At 37.4% G+C, this 23804-nt stretch overlaps 1 protein-coding gene across 2 annotated transcripts in view; it reads right to left on the minus strand.

Moving 5' to 3' along the window:
- Positions 1 to 4225: 4225 nt before the first annotated feature.
- Positions 4226 to 23804, minus strand: part of LOC114454015 (uncharacterized) — a 102150-nt gene continuing 82571 nt past the window's right edge. The window contains exons 5-9 of one of the 2 annotated variants that reach the window (XM_028434081.1): positions 19044 to 19133; positions 12542 to 12668; positions 11171 to 11304; positions 9772 to 9974; positions 4226 to 9330 (exon numbers count right to left, since the gene is read on the minus strand). In XM_028434081.1, the coding sequence (XP_028289882.1) occupies positions 8205 to 9330; positions 9772 to 9974; positions 11171 to 11304; positions 12542 to 12668; positions 19044 to 19133 (1680 nt within the window). In that variant the 3' untranslated portion in view covers positions 4226 to 8204. The remainder of the gene's footprint in view (positions 9331 to 9771; positions 9975 to 11170; positions 11305 to 12541; positions 12669 to 19043; positions 19134 to 23804) is intronic. The other variant, XM_028434082.1, reaches the window with a different exon arrangement.

Raw genomic sequence — 23804 nt, forward strand, 5'->3', positions numbered from 1 at the left:
TTTGGAATATTGTACTGCTCCTAATGTAAATATTCTGTACAAAAATAATAAACACAAAGAAAAGCAGCTCTGTACCAGATTATAGCGTCCTTGCTAAGTTTGATTTGAATTAAGCAGAGAAAGCAAAACTTAAAGCATAAGTTTAACTATGTGACCTGTTTTAAAGTTTGGCCTAAAATTTTTAAATGTATTTAGTAGAAGATCTATGCCTACTAAAATACATTATTATGCACCGTTTTAATTTAATTGTTTTTTTTTATAAATGGGACTACTTTACATCATTTAGCAGCTTTTTCAGTCAAAATAACAACTTGTTTATCAAAAGAAGATAAAAACAGTTGTAACCAATCAACCAAAAGCAGCAAAGGTGGCATTTTGCCTGAAAAATCTGTTAAATGATCTAAAAATCTGTTAAATGATCTAAAAATCAGGCTGAATGTTTCACTCCAATAGAAAACAATGGGATGTTTACAGCCAGTGGGGCCGTGTGACATCATCAATCACATGATTTCAAGATTTTTTTCCAAATGGTGATGCACCATTATTTTTCAACATTTGCATTCGTAATCATAATAAAGGTGAGGGATTCAAATCAATTAATTTGGATAAATTCTGCTTCTATTGTGTTCTTTGTTTGTTGTACAGTAAAAGCTACAGTATTTAGTTGAGATCCAATTCATCAGACTTTATCATAAGTTATATTTTTATTATGTGTTTTCACATTTAAGCTATCGGGCTGGGACTTTATCGCGTTAATTGTGATTCATTAATTACAGTAAAATAACGCACTGAATAAAATAACAGTTCTTCTCAGGAATGTTCTATACTAAGTGCTGTTTTTTCATTTTGATACACAAAAATATTTTTAGGTGGTTTCCAAAAAAATCCTGAAAAGCATGAATATATCTTAGTAAAATTTAAGTTCGTGTTTTGTGAACAATGCAATCATAATAATCTTTATTCATATTACACGTTAGCACTCAGTGATGGAAATAAACAGTATTTTGTTGTTTAAGCACATTTATTGTTTCCATTTAAATTGGACAAACAGTGCTTTTTGTGCCAAATATTGTTATGCGACTAATTTAGATGAATTAAGTACAAAGTGTCGTATTAATTGTTTTAATCAAGTCCCACCACTAATTTTAAACATTTATCATGATATATAGCAATGTTTCTCAAATGGGGGTACGTGCACCCCTAGGGGTACGCGATGGCACTACAGGGGGTACTTGAGAGAGAGAGAGAGAGGAAAATTAACAAATGAAAGTTTTAAAAATATGGGCTTTTATTAAGTTTATTTTCAGTTAAAAATTATAATCACACTAAATAATAGCAGCAACTCACACAACGACAACAAAAACACACAAAAAAAACAGAAACACGTACTGAATAATAAAAAGGACAAACAACAACAAAATGCCCCCAAAAACACACGTACTGAGAGAGAATAATTTAAATAATATTAACAACTCACAAAAATGACAACAAACCACACAAAATAAGAGAAACATATACTGAATAGTTAGAAAGAACAGAGAGACAACAACAAAACACACAAAATGATGATAGAAATAATCTTGATTAAAAATAAATCTATTCAAAAGGCACTACATATGGATTCTTTCCACTTATTTACATTTAATGTGTGTCATCACTCATTTATTCATTCCATCATTATGCTCTGTAGTTGTTTTTCACGGAATTCTGAACAAAATGTAGTGGGACATAAGGGGGTACTTGGATTCAGAAATAAGAGAGAAGGGGTGCTTGAGTGAAAAAAGTTTGACAACCACTGAAATATAGTTTAGTTTAAAGGAAAACAGACTTTATAATTAAAATCCATGGCCATGACCTTTCAGAATAAAAGACCTTAAACTAATTGTAGTTGACGTTTTCTAGAACAAAAGGCTGTCGTGCTTAAAATCAGACGAGTAAATTGAATTCCATTATCTGCCTGGCAGGACAGGCCACCAACGCTCCTGGGAATGTATTTAACCACAGCGTTCAGAGAACATCCTCTGCCCCTCGTGTAGTCCTGATCATGTGTCTCTTTATTGGGACGTGTACGTCGTTCCCTGGGCTTCGGCCTTCGTCCCAGACTGTGGTGAGGAGCCCTGGATGTCACGCTCCCGTGTGTAGGCGCCGTCATGCAAACTGCACGGCACATTAATCATACACATAATGTGGCTGCAGATACTGGGTATCCTGCGCTGGTGAAGCTTCATTATTAATAAAGACACAAATCTGAAGGATAAAAACCCACATTCAACGTTTGTGAAAAATTCAGGAGCGACTAAAGTGACATGGACATTAACGGAACAATGAAAAGCATCTTTCATTCATACAGAAAAGCTTTAGCAGGAGAAGGAAACATGTGACACGCACTTTGGTATCGTCTAACACAAGGGCTCTCAACCTTGGGGTCACGAGACACTGGGAGGGGGTCACCAGATGCCTTCAAGAAATATATAGAATATTTCTGAACAATTTGAGTCCATTTTTGCTTATTTTTACCCTTTTTCTGCAGCTAAACCAATCTTGCCATTATTTAACCTATTTTCATCACTTTTTCTTGCCATATTTTTGCTACTTTTAATGCATTTTCTGCACAATTTTTCCACTTTCAAGACATTTTCAGCACTTGTAAACTTTTTCCACCTAATGTCACATATGTTGACCAATTATTGTCACTTTTAACCTCTGTTCACCATATTTTATGCTTATTTTTTTTGCCAACTTAACCGCATTCATTATTTGTCATGCCTATCAATTCTCAGTTTAAACCTATTGTTCCTATTTTTTTTTAATTATATTATATTGCCCCCCCCCATTTAAACCAGTATTGACACTGAACCCTGTTTTTTGGACACTCTAATTTGTGACTTTTTTTTTTTTTTTTTTTTTTTTTTTTAATTTGTGACTTTTTGTTTTTCTGATGAAAACAAGGTTTTCCATCTTTAAGATGACTTTAATAATAGCAAACTTCATGAATAACAGTGGATATTATTCAGACAAATAATTAAATGTGGTTATCACAGATTCATAGAACACCGACTGTTGCTCAATGGTCCAAAGTCCTTTTTTCAGATGAAAGTAAACTTTGGAAATCAAGGTCTCAGAGTCTGGATGAAGAGTGGAGAGGCACAGAATCCATGTTGCTTGAAGTCCAGTGTGAAGTTTCCACAGACTGTGATGATCAGGGCTGCCATGTCATCTACTGTGTTGTCTGAAGTCCACAGTCAATGCAGCATCTACCAGGACATTTAGAGCACTTCATGCTTCCTCCTGTTGACAAGCTTTATGGAGATGCTGATTTCATTTCCCAGCAGGACTTGGTCCCTGCTCTCACTGCTAAAGGTACCAAACGCTGGTTCAATGACCATGGTGTTACTGTGATAGACCCTAACACCAGAGAGAATCTATGGGGTATTGTCCAGAGGTGAGAGACAACAGAACCAACAATGCAGATGATCTGAAGGCTGATATCAAAGCAAACTGGACTTCCATAACACCTGAGCAGTACCACAGGTTGATCACCTCCATGTCACACCGTACTGTTGCAGTCATTCATGCTAAATGAGGACCAACCATGTATTGAGTTCATAGAAATAAACATACTTTTCAAAAGCCTTACATTTGTGTTTGAAAATTAGAATATTACATAAGATCAATAAAAAAGGATATTTTAGAGACACTGAATTATGGGTTTTCATGATCTGTGAGTCGTAGTCATCAAAATTTCAAGAAATGAAGGCTTGAAATATTTCACTCTGTGTCATGAGTCTATATCATATATGGGTTTGACTTTCTGAGGTGAGTGACAACAAATATTAAACATTTTCATGATATTCTATATCTATATAAATGACTGTTCTTCAATGTTCATGTCTGTGTTCAACCACCTTCAGCTACAGTGGGGGTCCTCGCCCTCTGCAACCTTTGTTTTTTGGGGGTCACGGGCTGAAAAGATTGAGACCCACTGTTCTAACAACAATATATTGGCAGATTTCATATGAAAGCACAGCTCTATATCTAATCATGTATGTGTAGGGTATTATTCATAAGATAAAAGGAAACGTGCAGACAATAAATCCCTTTAAGAAAGATTTTTTTTAATAGACTGCTTTTGCCAAAAACATGTAGAAACATTGGAAGACACTGCAAATATACACTGTTGTTTTTGCTACCTTGCAGCTACTTTTTTTATAAGCAAAAAAAAGAGGAATTAAAAGTCCAATTTATTTCCGTTTGTAAAACCAAAAAAGCCTTCAAATACGTACTTAAATTATACACGTTTGCCTCGTACAATAAATACAAAGTATCAAACATTTATTGAAATGAACACACACACAGAGCACAAAAGACAAATCCAATAAAAAGTTAGATTTACATGTACAGTTGTGCGTGTCGACACCATAAAAACTAAAGAACATGTCTGGGTTCAGGCTTATTCTATCACTCCCAGTAGTGCAAGTTAAGAAGCTACGACTGAAGCTTCACAGACGGTTGAAAAACTCAATTTGGTGCTTTTTTAATATTTTGTTTGTGCTAAAACTGATGCGAGGATAAAAGTCGTGTTTTTTCCACTGACGACAACAGCAAATACAGATATTCATTGATTGTAAGATGTGGAATCTGTAGTGAAGATTAAAAAATGCAGATCTGCTCAGAAACAGGAAAACTATCAACAATTCACTTGGACAAAAATATGACAGCATTAGTTCTACTGAAGAGTTTAAATCCATTGGTAACAATAACAGGAGTAGAACATAACAGTTTCCTGTGGGCTTTATTTTGAAAGGAAGCTATTTCTTATCAACCAAATTGATCTAAAGTTCTTTGACTTATTTTAAAACAAGGGCAATCTTCATCATTTTGAATTTGAGTCTTTCATGCCTTCATTTATTCAGATTATTTTATCCGTCTCTGCAGAACTGTAATAAAATCTCTTTTTGTGAGAGTCAGATGATGCCAATTATTATGTGTATTAACTACTTTTGCTTTTCTACAGAAGTGGATTAGGGCCAATTTGGTCGAGAAAATAATTTTGGGAAAATCAAAATTAAAGTCGAAAGTTGAGATTGAAGTCAAAATTTCAAGAACAAAGTTGAAATTTTGAGATTAAAGTTGAAATGTGGAGAATAAGGTTGAAATTTAATCTTGAGATTGAAGTCAAAAAGACAAGATTAAAGTCAAAATTTCGAGAATAAAGTTGAAATATAAAGTCAAGATTAAAGTTGAAACAACGTTGAGATTAAAGTCGAAAAGACAACATTCAAGTCTAAAAGACGAGACTTAAGTCAAAATTTCTAAAATGAACACAAATGACAAGATTTTGATAAAAGTTGAAGGTTTGCTGATAAAGTCAAATCTACAGAAGCTGACGAGGACCAAATCAACATCTAACAACAAACATGAGATCATGGTCGTGTATCAATGAATGAGTTAAACTTTACTTCAAAGTTGGGTTAAATATCAAAGACATTATTTCTCTTTTATCTCAAACACAGTGTTGTAATGTCTTTAAAGACTTTGAAGAGATAATATTAAAAAAAACTTCATGTGTTCAGAAGGAAAAACCAGTGATGTCATGAAGAGGTGGAGCATTCAGTCCGTCTGTGGTTATTGATGAGCTACAGAAACACATTAGGACCAGTTTGGATGGAGACTGTTGGAGAATATGGTGAATTGGTCCTAGTCAGCTTCTGTAGATTTGACTTTAATAGAAAACCTTTGACTTTTGTCAAAGGCTTTTTGACTTTAATCTCAACATTCTAACTAGACGTGTTTTAATGAATATATTAATTGAACCACGGTAGAGTTCATGTACTTGATTTACTGTCCTTTGTAATCATTATTATTTAGTTCTGATTGGGTGATGTGATGCTTTTTAAAGTGTTGATCAGTAATTTCCTCTATTGAATTATCAGTGGCTTCTGCTCCAGACTTTTATTATTCATCATTACATCATGTGTCTTATTGTCAGGTCACATGCTGAGGGTCGAGAGTTCAAATCCCGGTCGAGTTGGATTCCTCATGAAAGGTATTGAGTTTAGTCCCCTGAGAGTTTTTCATTCAAAGTGTGGTGCAGCAGTTTAAAAACCACTGCCTTAGTTTCTTATTAAAGGCTTTAGCACATCGAGGAATCACTTGTGTCAAACCCGAGGCCCGAGGACCAAATCTGGGCCTTTAGAGCATTTGATTTGGCCCAAAGGAGAAAGTTAAAATGAGATGGAAAGCAATAATCACTGTAAATGACCGAATAATTCAACTGTCGATATCTTTATCTCACCAAATTCATTGAATATCACATGACTGCACTCATAAACTGCCAAAAGAACTCGATTTTTTTTTCTCACAAAATTGCTCTAAATCACTGAAAAATTTGTCAGAAAATGTATACATTTCCATCTTGCAGGGACTGTTATTTTCCTGTGTGTATATCACGACTGCAGTCAAAAATTTAACCAAAAAACTATTCTTTTAAATTTTATTCAACAAATTCTCAAAAAAAAAATCCTGAATAATTTGTCACTAAATCAATATGTCTTGATCCTGCAGGGACTGATATCTGTCATTTGTTGCTTTAATATTGTCGGCACCATTTAAACTATATCTGTTATACGCAGAAGTGCAAACTAGGGCTGGATGACGTTGAAATGTCTTTTTACGTGTCCTTGAGATCAAACTGCTCAGTATTCGGCCCCCTGAGTGAAAATGAGTTTACACCCCTGCTGTACACGATAAGTGGGTATAGAAAGGTAAAAAAAAGAAAAACAATGATGTTGTGGCTAAAAGTAGAATTTGTTATTTTTGTCGTGTCGGCTGATTAAAGCGACTTCAGTGGAAACACAAAGTGAAGTGTGTGTGTGTGTGTTTGGTTTGTGTTCAGCTGCGTACAACAATAATACAAAGTGTTATTTTGAAGGTATTCATGGTCACTGCAAATGACTGTTTACTGCATCGGACACTGAGTGACTTTCAAGTTTCTGCGAGTCGGTACATTTACGAAAAAATGCATAGAAAAAACCAGAAGTTAGCATTCCTACATCACAGGAGGCAGCAATGTAATAGGTAGCACTACGACATGTAAAAACAACACCGACGTTTAAGTTCATCAACTGTCTCCTTCCATTTAGTTTGACTAAAAATTAAAAAAAATACATTTTTACAGCAACGTCTTTGTTTCTCCCACAAAAAAACAAAACAATTGTGCACAACATAGAAAACATTATTAAAAACTGTGATTCTATACATTATTTGTCACTAAAGCCAAAAGTGCTTTGAACCGTCTACACAGATCATGGTCTACCCATGAAGTGGACTGAAGGGACTGGTTTGTGATTGTCACGTCGCTGGAACCTGAGCCTTTACACGAACACATCAGCTGTGTTTGAAATCACACGCTAACGTACTACTCATGCTAAGTGTGACGTCAAAATGCGTATGTAGTGCGTTTACATTAGATTGTACGTGAGAAATATCTGGACATATACTATACCGTGTATACACAGTGGGCACATTTATAATTGTAATTTCAAATATCTGTTGCTGTTGTAATCATAATTGAATTGTAATTAAGTTCAATTAACTTAATTAAATGTAAATATATGGAACCATGTTACAGTTTACAAATACGTAGTTAATAATTATCAATATGTTTCATATTATGTCTACCCGTCACTTCTTTTGAGGATCATTTAAAACCAATTAAATGGGTAATGACGCCCACACCAAAAATATTAATACCTGTATTTTAAGGAAGTTTAACAAAGTAACCAAGAGATTAGAAATGAATTAGATTATATTTTTAGTGTATTTTACAGCTGATTTAAGACATGGGCTAAAACTGAGCCATTAGCATTACAGATGCTAACAGAAAGCTAACACGTTATATGGCCTTATTTATTAAAGGCTCAGTTATTGTAATTAATTGAATTTGAACTGTAGTAATGAGAATGTAATTGCAATTGACTTTCAGTGGAAAAATAATATTTGTAATTATAATTTTAATAAAATACAGTATATACTATTGAGTGTGTAATATGTTAGTAGACGATTTCAAACACAGCCAACGTTCACGTTAATGCTGGTGCACGTGCGTGAGGATGCTGACACAAAGGTCTGTAATGCACACTAATGGACTCGTGCGTGCGTTGAAGGACTAAGATTGTTCACACACACACGTGCGCTCGTCGCTCCTACGGCATGTAGATGTAGGGGCTGGACTTGTGGTGACCTGAGCTCATTGCGCACGGCATAACGTTCCTCGGTCCAGCCATCATGGACTGATGGCCGATGTCGTGGCCACTCTCGGGCCAGGGCGGCGAGTCCATGGGTTCCCTTTTGATGGAGTGAACCAGGCCGTGACCTTTGAACTGGTAGTGGGCGTGCTTGCTGTAGTCCGCGTGCACGTAGGGCTTGTGGGGGTCCGCGGCGTACATGTGTGAGTCCATGAGGTTGATTGGTTGGTTACTGCATAGAGCTTCTGAATGAGAGAGTCTCTGAGGACTGAAGTGGGCGGAGTCATTGTTGTGGCCCAAGTCTTTGTCGCACTTTAACGTGAGGCGCGTGTTGGCGTCACCGTAGTTCTGATAGTTGTTGTTGTACGGTGGGCTGATTCCTGCCTTGCCTCGGTGACACGGGGAATACTGAGGGTCGTAGTAACCCGTCTCAGACTTCAGTTGCACACTCTGGTCGTAGACTCCGTTACCATAGCGACGGTCGATGGTCACAGGGCCCCATGGTCGCCCGTATGCGTCGCAGCCGTTCTCAGAGTCTGAGTCATGCTCCACCTTGATGGGTGGCATCTCGGGCATCAGGTGGCCGTCGTAGCATTCGCCATAGCCGTTCTCGCTCTTGACGAGGTCCACGCAGTACGCGTCGGGGTCAGGGGGGATCTGGACGTTCCCGTACAGCTTGGAGACGAACACCTCGGCGCCTCTGCCTCCGTGGCAGCTCGGGGAGAGGCGGTACGGCTTGGCGTACGGGCCGCCCTTGGCCAGGCGGGTGGAGGAGGGCATGTAGCCGGCGTTCTGACCCGCTCTGATTGGACCGGAGCTCTGCCTCAGGGGCCACCCGCCTCCAGACATGTTGGGGCTCAGGCCTTTATGGGGACCCACAGAGGACTTGCAGTAGTTGAGCGGCTCGTCCTGGTTGTAGTAGCCGTCCGGGCGGTACTTCAGGTTGTCTTTGGAGGAGAGGGGGGTCCAGGGGGTGTGGTGGCTCCGCCCTGCGGCTGGTGTGGGACAGGAGAGCAGCAGAGGGTCTGCGATGTTCCCCAGTCCTCCACCAAAGGAGTGTCTGGACAGGTGTTCCCCCGACTCACTGCAAACACAAGGATGGTGCAAAAAATATATTTTAAGTCCAACTTAAAAAAAAATGTTAGAAAAAAGAAACACCAGTTTTCTCTTTTTTTTATCATGTGATACAATATTGTTATTTTTCCAGATTTCTTAATATAATACATGCTAAACATTTTTTTAAAGGTTTTTCTTACTTTGGTTTTATTAACTTTTAACCAGGAAAATAATACATTTTTACAATGTTTTCCAATGATTAAAAAAATCACTTTGACAGCTCTCATTACAGGACATGAATATACTTTACCTGTAAAATAAAATTGTACATTTCAGCATCTTTTTACATTATTAAACTTTACAAAAACAATTATCCAGCAATCAAAATCCCCATTTGAGTGAAAAACTAAAAAGACTTCATATTCTGTCTGTGACATATACTGTATATGAAGATTCTAGCCCGTCTTACCTGTGCTCTGATGAAGACACACTCCCTCCTCCTTTGTTCTTTCCCCTCATCATCATGTTCTTCATCTTCATGTCTGTGATGGAGGGCAGGAGGAGTGGCACAGCGATGCAGAACAGAGCCAGCTGAGGTGGCGTTGGAGCCCCCGAGCCCGTCTTCTTCTTCTGCCCGTGGAGGAACTTCAACCGACCCTGGAACTGCATCGTCTGGAAATACAACCAAGAACAGACTATAACGTATATATATACTGTATATATATATATATAGCATCGCTGTAAATAATAATATGGATTTATATGGGCTTCATTCTACAACCACTTTTGAACGTAATGTATGAAAGTACACATGTATGAGAGTTATTGCTAAAACAGATGAAGGAATTCAGAGCAAATTATTGCAATGTTTTGTTTGTAATGGGTTGAAAAACAAAACACAGGTTGATTAAATGTACTTTTGTGTTAATGTTGTTTGAAAAGTTATTTTATATTTGACCTAATGCATCAACAGGTTTTAAGGGCGGTAGGGTTAACCCCCAGGAGATGCACGCTTTCAAATGCCTCAAAAAGGAGTTAAGGCTATAGTGAGGCAAAAAAACGGGTGAAAAATTTTGGAAATGCTTCATAACAGAGGTAAGGCCACAGTAAGGCATAAAAATAGCCGAAATCATTTCAAATGCCTTAAAACAAACAAATATAATAATAAAAAAGGAACAGAAAAAAAAACTTAAAACGCTTCAAAATAGAGTTAAGGCTATAGAGGCATAAAAACATAAAAATTATAAACGCCTCAAAACGGAGTAAGGCATAAAAAAGGACAAAAAATACTTCAAATGCCAAAAATGGAGGTAATGCTATGTATAGTAAGGCATGAAAATGAAAAAAAATGCTGCAAATGGTTTTTCTGAGAAGGCTATGATAAGACCATAAAAACTAGTGCAAATATTGTGAGCACACTTCAACGAGGGTATATAATAACATACAAAAATCAGAGGTAAGGCTATAGTACTACTTTTTGAGATGAGGCTTCTGTAAGACCCTAAAAAGTAGTTAAAATATGATAAACACATCTAACAATGGGTGACAATGCAGTAAAATGTCCAATATTTAAAACATTTAAAAAAGACTTTCTATTGACGACAGGCCTAATGGTGTAGCTGGTATTTCCAGAGCTGAGGTGACATGTGAACTTCGCGTTACACAGACATTATGAGTAGAACCCGAGCAGACATGCTGACCTCGCTGAAATGATCTCATTTCTGTGTTTAAGGGATGTTTCCTGCTTTAATGCTGTCAGCTCTTAAAGTACTCGTGGCCATGACACGGACCATGTCCCAAAATGCTAATGGCTGATTTATTTAAATCCTCTGCTGTTGTATGGGCACCGTTGTTTCTAAAGCACTCACCAGGAATCCAGAGGTGCTGTCCAGAAGGCATCGCACTCTGGCTATGAAACATCTGTTGAGGAAGCAGGAGAGCTCTGAGGGAATGTCTCCGGCCTCTGGAGAGTGAAACAGGCTGCTCACCACAAACTCTTCACCTGCCAATGGTTACAAGAATACACTTTACGCCTTCAGATGAAGGGAGGGAGCCAGACATGGTAACTGGATCTAACACTGTGTAAACCCCAAAGTTAACACACAATAGGACTACAAAACTAACAAAATGACAGAGAAATACACACAACAGCAAATTTACACAAAAAACATACAAAATAACATAGTAAAGTGCACAAAGGGACAACAAAGGTAAACACACAAAACCACTATAAGTATACTAAAAATAACAGAAAAACATACAAAACCATACCAAACATACACATGATTTACAATAGCAAATATTGACAAAATATATTCTAAAACACACAAAACGAATGTATTAAATGAATGAATTAAAAGACAACAAAATGCACACATTTTCACATAATACCTCTAAAAGCATACAAATAAATTGTAGAATAATGACAAAATGAATCCAAAAACACACAAAACAGCAAATTTACACAAAGGATTACAAAAAAACATACAGAATTACAGAAAAGTGCATAAAAAGAACAACAAATATACACAAATTTACTCTAAAAATACAAAAGACCACTTTAAGTGTAGAAAAATAACTGAAAAATATACAAAATGACACCAGAATAACATACATGACTCAAAAAACACAAAATGAATCCAAAAATACATTAAACAATAAAGATACACAGAATGGCTCCAAAAAAGACAATACAACAACAAAAATAGACAAAATATATTAAAAAAAAACCACACAAACTGATCACAAAATGACTCCAAAAACACAAATCAACAAATTAACACAAAAGGACTTAAAAAAACCATACAAAATTACAAAAAAGTGCACAAAAGGACAAGTAATATACACAAATGTAAACACACAAAACCCCTATAAGTATACAAAATATACACATCAATGACTCCATAAAAGACAATACAACAAAAATAGACAAAATATATCGGAAAACACACAAAACAAAGACAAAATACACAAAATGACAGAAAAATACATTAAACAACAGCAAATTTACACAAAATGAACACAAAAAAATACACTATAAATATAGGAAAACTTTATAAAAAAATATACAAAATGACACCAACATTACACATGAATGACTCCAAAAACACAAAATGAATGATGACATAATAAAAAAAAAACACCACGGTCTACTACATGTTTAATACTTTGACGTTTGATTTTAAAGAGTGAATCTCAGCCTGAGGCCACGCCCACTTCCTGTCTGAGGTGAAACCCACCAGTTCCAGCAGGAAGCTGGTGGTCCTGGTGCTGAGGAGGACACATGGCCCAGTGCAGCTGACGTCTGAACTCAGGCCGGTCGTCGATGTGGATGTAGTCGAAGACGTTCTGGTGCATCACGTCAGTCTGTGAAGACGACATGTCGGTTAATGGTTATTAACGATTCATCCATGAGATCAATTATCCATTTATATTCCTATGATCCAACAACATCGATCTGTGCTGATGGGTTTGTATCCATAAATAATTTATAAATGATTCCCTTACATTACAGGCGTGTCAAACTCATTTTAGTTCAGGGGCCAAATACAGACACGTTTGACCTCAAATGGGCCGCAGAGGTTGGGAATCCATCAACTTTAACAATAATACTACTTTGCATTTCCATGTATAAATTAAATAAAAGTATATACTAAAAGTATATACTGTGTAAAGCACCAATAATAAGCAATACGTTGTGATTATGTTTAATTTGGGGAAATTTTGTCAAATAATTTAAGAATTGAGCTGAATTTTGAAAATTTTGGTTTCTTTCAACAATTAGAGAGTAAAAATAACTTCCATTGTTTTATACAAGCCTGTGAAAACTGCCAAACCCCTGCAAATATTGTATTTATAACAAATTCAATGAAACTCCACTTGAATAATTATAATGTTCTACTTCAAAATAAATGTTGAAATGTTATGTGTATTATTTTTGCATGGATGTCAATATTCATGTTTGGATATGATACAGTGATTTAGAATTACTACTGATTTCTGCTCAATTTCAATAAATAATTTGCATGAAAAGTTTCTATTTTTAATATTGCCAAAATTCACGAGTTGCTGTGGAAATATGCCAGATATTTTACTCCCTTTTGTAACCCTACTGATACTGTATATCTACAACTACATTATTTGATCATTTACACCAGTGTTTCTCAAATGGGGGTACGTGTACCCCTAGGTACCCCCTAGGTACACTATGGTTCATAGAGGTGTTGTGTGACTGCTTAGCAAAAATAAACTGCTGGATGAGTGAAAACTTCCTTCAACTAAACCATGACAAGATGGAGGTGATTGTCTTTGGTAACAAGGGAAAGAGGACTGTTGTCAGCAAGTATCTGAGTCTGGATCTTTAAAAGCTAAAGACCAAGTCAAAAACCTTGGTGTTCTGATTGACTCAGATCTTACATTCAGCAGATCAGATCAAATCTATCACAAAAAACATCTTCTACCACCTAAAGAACATCTCCAGAGTGAAAAGTTGAATGACTCAGAAAGATCAGGAGAAACTGGTCCATGTTTTTATCTCCAGCAGACTGGACTATTGTAATGGTCTTCATCAAACATCTACAGCTGGTTCAGAACGCTGCAGCTCAGGTCTTAACCAGAACAATGAGGTCAGAACACATTACTCCAGTTTTAAAGTCTTAACACTGGCTCCCAGTCAGCCTCAGAATAGACTTTAAAGTTCTGCTGCTGGTTATAAATGTGTGAATGGGTTTGGTCCAGAATACATCAGTGACATGTTAGTCAGGTATGAACCCAGCAGGTCTCTCAGATCTATGGACACAGGTCAGATAGTGGAGCCAAGAGTTCACAGTAAACATGGTGATGCTGTGTTTGGTTGTTATGCTGCAAAGAAGTGGAACAAACTGCAACAGAGCTGAAGTCAGCATCTAATGTGAACATTTTTAAATGAAAATTAAAGGCACTTTTTTCTCTACTGCATATGATTGAGAGAGAGATATTTGGTCATGTTGTTGATGTAATGTGTTTGTTGATGATTTTAATTGATTTTACTGATGATTTTAATGTTCTATGAATGTTTTATCATGTAAAGCACATTGAGTTGCCTTGTGTATGAGTAATAGTAGTAATAGTAATAGTACAAATAGTAATATTAATATTAATAGTAATAATAGTAATATTAGTAATAGTAGTAGTCGTAGAGGTAAACCCAGAGTTTAAGGCCAGCTGTGTTTGTCAAACATGGCGTGACTCTCAAGCCTGGGTCCGACCCCGTCCACCCTCCCTGGGCCCCGTCCACCCTCCCTGGGCCCCAACACGCTCTCATCACGCTAGCTTCCCCTTCTCCAGCCATGTTTGTGTTGATTCGTCAGTAAAACGTTGAACCTTCTCCTCTTCCCTCTCTCTCCAGCCCCTCCCTGCCCTCGCTCCACAGTTTCCACACTGGTGGCACGCGAGCTTTTTTCATGGCCTGCCTCTGAAAACACAATCTGTTCCCACCGTCTTCAGGGAGCGCTTCGTTTGGCTGCGGTTTGGTTCCCTTCCGGCACTGGGGCAGACAGACGGATCCAGTGACTATTGTTTATGTTTCTCATAAAAAAACCTGGAGGAGGAGAAGAATCGAAGGGGGAAAAATGAGAATAAGTGGTGTTTTTTTGCTGACCTTCAAAGGCATTCTTCTAGAGTGACAAATTGAATCAAAGACTAGGAGGATTTTTTCTGTGGTGCTACTTAGTAAAGCTCCTCATTTATGCTCTTCAGTGGTCCATTAGGGTTAAGTGTGCTTTCCACTACAATTGTAGGCTTAGAATAATGTGATATTCTTGTTTTGTTTTGTTCAACATGTGGAAAACACTGTGAGGATGATCTGGGTCACAAAGAAGCATCTTTGTTTTGATTAAGAGATCTGCAGAAAAGTTAGATATGATTTTATTTGCTCAGGTGGAGGTACAGTACGATGTTTCCTTAGCGAGAAAACTTATCATTTTAAGACAGTTGATTCTGAACTGTAATTCCACTATATAAGGCAGTGTTTGGTCTACTCATTAGGATGATGGACCCCTTAAGGGAGGGGTGCCAGACTTCAGTCCTCAAGGGCCAGATTCCTGAGACTTTAAGATGTGTCCCTGCTCCAACACACCTGGTTGAAACCAATGTGTTGTCATCAAGCTCTGCAGAAGCAGAAAATGAGACATTTAGTTGATGTAGTGCATGTGTTGTCCATGTGTGCGCAGCAGCCTCCGTTGCGGACTGCACCTTTAATGGCACAATTTCTTTGTTTTCATCTTTTTTGTAACACCCTATGTTGAGCCTACTTTGTAGTCAGGGATGATTTTGTGTTATGTTTAATTTCTACCCGTGTGAGGTGGTTAGGCACAATCGTATTTGCTCTGAGGTGGTACGTTTAGATGAAGAATTGAAAATGTCTCTGCCGTGATGCAGAAGGATCAATTATTTATTTTAAGATCTTTGAAAACAGGATGTTTAATCATTATTTCCAAATGTTTGAATTCATGTTAATGTGTCCATTTGATGATTTCTGTTGGGCTGAGTTTTAAATGTTGCAATAATGTAAGTATATTGGTCCATTCCTATGTTTATAAGAGTATTATAAAGTTGAAAAATATCCTTTTAATGTACAATCAGAACAGATACAAAATATGTGATTAATTAGCGATTAATCATGAGTTAATTATGGAAGTCAAGTGATTAATTGCAATTAAAAAAATTAATAGTTTGACACCCCTAAATATATATATATCTCCATGGAAACAGCTGCTTTTTAAAGTGATGGATGCATTCCATCATCTGTGCAAAATAATGTATATAAAAAGTCCACCTTAGTTTTAACATGTTGCCTCAAAATAACCCAGCACTTAATGGTTTTCCAATATCGGGATAAAAACCGATACCAATATTACATTTTATGCCAAATATCGGCCGATGATATCGTTCAACCCTATAAATAAGGTTGTGTTTTTATAATATTGATTTCATATCTACATAAACTACTATGCTATATAGGAATTATGAGAAACTCCAGTTTTCAAAAAAGTCCCTTAATGACCAACATTTATCCTTCATTCTTTGACTTTTTAAAGTCTAATCTAAACCCAATGAATAAGTGCTGAACACTTCATCCATTCGTCTTTTATATCAGGCTTTAAACACCTTTGTGTAGAAAATCATATTATATTATTATTAAATATTTTTTTCTAGAATAGACACATTTTTCTGTCTCAACATACAGAAACTGTTCTACAGTGGCCCTAAAAGCTCACAACTAAACACAAAATACCTTGACAACTCGCAACACAAAACAATAGTCCATATAAATACAAACAACAACACAACAACACAAAAGCAGCCTGGAAAACACCAACATCAGAAGTAAAAAATCCACAAAAAGAATGAAACCTGAAATACGTCAATAATGAAGTACCTTATTTATATTTTTCATGATTATATACTTTGCCTGTAAGCTTTATTGTTGTTGGGTTTTTATAGAACTATAAGCAAAATGTTGATAATTATCCTTAACAGTATATAGTCAAATGTAATGAAAGCAAAATGATGATGTTAGCTCAACATTGTTTGATTTTGTTAGCTTATGTTTTGTCCACATTGTGAGTTGTTGTTAACTGTGTGCGTTCATGTTGTGTTGTGACCTTTGTATTTGTGTGTGTTTTGGTTTTGTCTTGCATTGTCATTTTATGTTGTGTTGTGAGCCTTTAGGACCACCATACCATTCTACCTATTACGTCAACATGAATAAAATATAAAATAATAAGGAGCTTCTTTATCTGGAAACACAGCCATGATATAAATGTATTTTTCATGTGTTCAACTTTGACTTTCACTACAAACGTCATTCATGTCAAGTCCATGACACTCGTGTGTTCTTTACTTTGTCAGAAAAGTTTGGTGCAATGCATTGTGGGATGTGGAGTCCTGTCGACGGATGCATAGAAATGTTTTTCAATTCATTCTTATTTTATTTCTCTGTGTTCTGTATGATCGTCACATGTGCTGATCCTACTTTTTTTTTTTTTGGGGGGGGGGCGTGTGTCATGATTGACCTTTACTGACACCACATGGTCCTCTGTGACATAAAAAGGAAACTGTGGAATGACTGGGCCATAGGTGACAGACTGCCCTGCGCGCACACGCACACACACGCACACACAGTGGCAGGATCTCTCAGACCACTTTGGTTTTCATGTCAATTTCATGGTGCTGGTTACTGGCCTCGTCTGTTTGTAAGCCCAGTGGGAGCGCCCAAGCAGAACAATCTTCACACTTGTGTGTGTGTGTGTGTGTGTGTGTGTGTGTGTGTGTGTGTGTGTGTGTGTGTGTGTGTGTGTGTGTGTGTGTGTGTGTGTGTGTGTGTGTGTGTGTGTGTGTGTGTGTGTGTGTGTGTGTGTGTGTGTGTGTGTGTCCATAAGAGCCGATGAGAGATGGAAGTTAGAGTTTTAACAGTGAAAAGCACTTTATTCATGGTTTTGAGGGAGCGGGGTGATCCAGCCTGGTAACACTGGCTACTGTGTGTTGATATCATGTATAATTCATGGATGGCTGGGTAGATGGAGAAGTTCACCCACTGGTGACTTATCAGGGCACGCACACACACACAGAGGGGTATAGACAGGGTGAAACTGAGGTCTTCACCCGTCTGTGGCCTCTTAGTGCTAACGTTGTGGTTTCACTGGGTCCTCTAGGTAGAACTATCTGACAGCAGGGAGGAGACTGAAACAGAGAGCGTTTAGTTCAGCTCATTAGGTCCTGGATGGAGAGGAAACTGGGAGAGGATGTGGGCACATGTTGCATTCTGCTGTGTCCTTTTTAAACACTTTTTTGGGGGTTAAATATTGTCAGGTAACGTGTGAGTGGACAGTTGTCTGTTAGCATAAAATAAAAAAGTGTTTATTTGTACGGTTGCCTTATGGACAACCCCCGGTTACCGAAGTACACGTATGTAGCGTCTTAGGGTTAGGTTATAACCCAATATCGCAACAATTTTTAGAGTTAGGTTTAGGGTAAGGTTTAGTCTTAGTCACATGACCTAAGCTGGCCAAATAGGGGCGATGCGTACCTCAATATGAGGTCAGAAGCGGAGCTGTTAGGTTTAATTTCTGCTATATGTGACCATGCCGTTGTCATTCATTTATGAGGTGCTGCGGCCCACGAGTGCGATCGACGCATTGAGCACCCCAGCTGTAGATTCTACTCAGACATAAATAACTTTATTGAATTGTACAAAATACTTTTCTCATTGCAGGGAGATCGACACGATGTTGTGACCAAAGGTACAGCTCTAGTTTTTTCAGATTTAAGATAGAATAAGAACACCCGCTGTGTCACGCCAATCAGGGGCTTGCCCCCCACGTGGACTCTTAAGCCCCGCCCACAGGCTGCATCATCACTAGGAAGTGGCTGTCAGAACTCTTGTTTAATCCCACAACAACAGTGACACTGTGCAGAACCACATGTCAGTATATACTGTATATACAGTCAATATATTGCCCAGGCCTAATTAGCAACTATTTATCTTGAGGTATTTACCTAGAAATGAACACATTTATAAAGAAATACCAGTCAGAATACATTCAGGTCTCTACTACCTCAGGTAACCTTTGTAAATTTTATTAAAAAAAAAAAAAAACACAATATGCAATAAAGTTTTAAAAGACACTACCGTCTTTTTTAAATATCCATTTGTGCCTTCATGACAATAGATATAAAAATACACATTTTAGTTCAACTTACCTGATGGAAACCAAGGTAATCCACGATGGTCGAGGAAGCATAAAATACCATCCCATCACTGCTCACCACCAGGGCGAAGCCTGTCAGAGACTAACACACACACACACACACACACATGCACAGAGAGAGAGATAAATAAACTGTGACTCAGAATCACCTGCAGTTCAACAAACACAAACTGGATCACATGTGTTGTGTTTGTGCAAAGAACATTTCAAAAGATGTGACACAGCAAAAAAAACATGTTTCAGAAGCAGAAAGCACATCTACGGAAGAGGATTAGGGACAATTTTGATGGAGAAAATAATTTTGGGCAAATCAAGAATAAAGTCGAAATGTCGAGATTAAAGAGAACGTGTATCGTGATAAAAGTCAAAGGTTTGCTGATAAAGTCAAATCTACAGAAGCTGACGAGGACCAAATCAACATCTAACAACAAACATCAGATCATTACCGTGTATCAATGAATGAGTTAAACTTTAGTTCAAAGTTGGGTTTAATAACAAAGAGATTATTTCTCTTTTATCTCATAAACATAGTGTTGTAATGTTTTTAAAGACTTTGAAGAGATATTATTAAAAACGTCATGTGTTCAGAAGGAAAAACCAGTGATGTCATGAAGAGGTGGAGCATTCAGTCCGTCTGTGGTTATTGATGAGCTACAGAAACACATTAGGACCAGTTTGGATGGAGACTGTTGGAGAATATGGTGAATTGGTCCTAGTCAGCTTCTGTAGATTTGACTTTAATAGAAAACCTTTGACTTTTATCACAATGTTGTATTTTGTGTTAATTTTCAAATTTTTGACTTTAATCTCGACATTCTATTTTAACTTTATTATCAACATTTCGACTTTATTCTTGATTTACTCAAAATGATTTTCTCTATCGAAATTGTCCCTAATCCTCTTCCGTACACATCTGAATAAAAGTCAAAGACATCTTTAAAGGTACATTTTTCAACATGTGCTGATTACACAGAAAAAAAAAAAAAAAAAGTTTCTCTCTGAGCCACGGCGTAAACGAACAGAAGAAAGATTTAAAAATATATACAGAATATAAAGGATAAAAATAAAAGGACAGATTTTTAAACATTTTCAGATACTGTGCGAAGATTTACAGCAGCAACAGCAAATGTGCATGGACCTGTATTAACCACAGGTAAATGAATATTAATATATATATATATATATAAAATTGTATTTCAAGAGTCCTTTTGTTTTTTGTTTTATAAAGTGGCATCCCTGTAAAAGTATCCAGGATGGGTGGTGAGGTTCAATTTTAATCTGAATTAATCTGTTTAATAAACATTTTTCATCTGTTTTAATTTGTTAAATAAACAGATTAAAACAGAGATTATTGTGTTTGCTTTGATTTGTGGGACCAAAGCACATTGATTACACATGAAACTATTCCTTAACTTCCAATCAGGTGAAAGGCAGATGGAAAGGGAAGTAATGGATACAAAAGAGGAACGACGCGCACACGCACACACACACGCACGCACGCACGCACGCACGCACGCACGCACGCACGCACGCACGCACGCACGCACGCACGCACGCACGCACGCACGCACGCACGCACGCACGCACGCACACACACACACACACACACACACACACACACACACACACACACACACACACACACACACACACACACACACACACACACACACACACACACACACACACACACACACACACACACACACACACACACACACACACACACACACACACACACACACACACACACACACACACACAGCTGTGATAGCGTGACAACTGCGAGGCAACTTGACTTGCGTGACTGCTGCTGCCAGAATGTGTCGCCTCTATTTTACTGTGAGAGTACACAGGTCCTCCATGCTTTAAGTGTGTGTGTGTGTGTGTGTGTGTGTGTGTGTGTCTTTTACTCTCCATACATCCCTGTAGCCTGTAAATTCACACTCAGCTGTAGTGTTTTCTCCTCTTTTTTCCTACTTCATCATGATCTGATGGCTCTTCTGCTCGCTGCGCTGCACACGCTCCATCCAGCGTCCCGAAAAGCCCAGATACCTCTCGGCTAACGCAGCTATTTGTAGCTCACACAAACCCAAGGGTCATGAGAGTCACAGTGTGGCGGAGCAACCCTCACAAAGATACGGAAAACTCCTGACTATGATATGATGATATGTGATAAAATACAGGATGAGAACAGCACAGACTGGAGGATGGGTCGCTTTGTAGAGCCAGTGTAGATGTAGACCATGTTTGACAAGTTCAACTGCCACATGTTCATGATGTGCACACACACGCACGCACGCGCACACGCACACGCACACGCACACGCACACACACACACACACACACACACACACACACACACACACACACACACACACACACACACACACACACACACACACACACACACACACTACAGCCAGTACCATTACAGCTCATCTTAAGCTCAATATATGACTTTAGTTACTCAACTAAAAGCCAAAATGTGAAATGTATTAAACAGTATATACAACTTTTTCACTCCCCATACATCACCGATATCAATGCCTTTAGTAGTAGCTGATACTAGTATTGATACGATCTGATATTAGCACCAATCATACATCATTTTACAGTTGGGGGCTCGTCCGGGATCTAAATTCATCAGATAATGCAGAAGTTTCCATCTGAACATTTCAAATGGAAATCAGTGCCTTACCAGTTAAAAGGTTGACTAGATAATGGTAGTGGTGAAATTGTGGGAAAATTTCACATTTTATTTTTTGAAACAAAAGAAATGTAAATGGGTCAAAATTTCTGATATGAATTGTGTTGTTGTTGTCGTTGTTGTTGTAATAAACTAATGGGATTCATGAATCTTAAACTTAAATCAGTGTTTTTCAATCTTGGGGTCGTGACCTCATATGGGGTCACCTGGAAAGTCTAGTAATTGAACATCATTATCATTTTTCAAGCTAAACAACTGTATTCTATACTTTCACTTTCCCATAAAGTATAAAAATATGCTTCTCATCGCCCTTGCACTAATCCTGGATATTCTGTAATTGTAAGAGTAGAATAAACCAAAACTAAATATAGAAATGTTCTCATTTTGAGTGTTTTTGGTGTCTTTATGTGTGTTTTGCAGTTTTCTGTGTGTAATCATTTATTTTGTGCATTTTTGTTGTCATTTAGTATATTTTTCTATTGGTTTTGTGTGATTTTTTTTTTGTCATTTTGTGTGATTTTAGAGTAGTTCTGTGTATTGTTGCTGTTATTTTGTGTTTTGGGAGTAATTTTTGTGGACCTTCAGTATATTTTCTGTTAATATGTATTTTTGAAGTCATTTTGTATATTTTTGTAGTTTTTTGTGTGTATTTTTATGTATTTTGCTGTAATTTTTGGAATCATTTTATGTGTTTATTTTGGGGGTCACACACACATAGTCCGAGGGCCACCAGTTGCTAATGTCTGCTGTCTGGGAACCATTAAAGTGACAACAATCAAATACAATTAAAAAAAATTCCCCATCTTGTTTTTGAATGAGAAACCACATGGACCGGAAACATTCTATAAAACCTGATCCTCCACATTTCACTGCTTGGCTTTGGTCGACTGGGCTCAGATAGTTTTTCCTGTCTTGGACACTTCAAGTGAAACGCTTTAACTTACTGCAACTGATGAAGAAATAACGAATGTGATTGATATGATTATACAGTATGTATAGCGTATAGTGTAGTGTAGGAGCAACTACTTTCTGTGCATCCACTCAAGGCGTATGTAAATGTTTGAGTGCATATAAATGTACCTGCTGTCACGCACAGACAGACTGGATATTTACGCATGCATACCATAACACAGATATACTGAGACACGCACACATATCACTCTCGTCTCTACTGGGACGACATCACATTAACAACTAATGCTCAGACCCACGGGGGCTTCGTCTCAGGTGGAGTCACGCAAACCAGAGGCGTCGAATCACTGCTACGTTCATCTATGTTCCCTTTGAGCAGGGCTTCTCAACCTTGCGGTACAGAGCCCATTTGGGGTCGCGAGACACTGGGAGGGGGTCGCCAGATACCTTCAAGAAACACAAAATTTGAGCCCATTTTTGTTTATTTTTACCCTTTTTCTGCCACTCCACCAAACTTGCCATATTTTCATCACTTTTTCTTGTCATATTTTTGCTCCTTTTAATACATTTCTACAACATTGCTCCCCATTTCTGACACTTCTTCATCAGATTTCAATAACTTTTCTGCACATTGTTTTCACTTTCAAGACATTTTCAGCACTTATGAACCCTTTCCACCATTATTTTGACCCATTATTGTCACTTTTATCCTCTTTTCACTCTTTTTCATGCTTATTTTTGGCAACTTAACCAAAATCATGATTTGTCATACTTATTATTTGACAGTTTAAACTAATTGTTCCTAGTTTTTAAATTACATTTTTCAACCCCCGCCCATTTCTGCCACTTTTAAGCCAATATTGAAACTTTGAACCCTTTTTACCACTTCTTCGCCCACTCTAATTTGCAACTTTTGCAACTTTTAAAATCCGATTTCACCATCTTTTCCACCATTTTTTGTCACCTTTAACCAATTTTATTTCTGATTAAAACAAAAATTTACATCTTTAAGATGACTATATACTATGGTGAAAATAATAATAAACTTCCTGGATAACAGTGGATATTATTCAGATGAATAAATAAATGTGGTTATCACAAATTTATAGAACAATAGACCATCATTTTGCT

The sequence above is a fragment of the Gouania willdenowi genome, chromosome 20, assembly GCF_900634775.1.
Source record: "Gouania willdenowi chromosome 20, fGouWil2.1, whole genome shotgun sequence".
Classification (NCBI taxonomy): Eukaryota; Metazoa; Chordata; class Actinopteri; order Blenniiformes; family Gobiesocidae; genus Gouania; species Gouania willdenowi.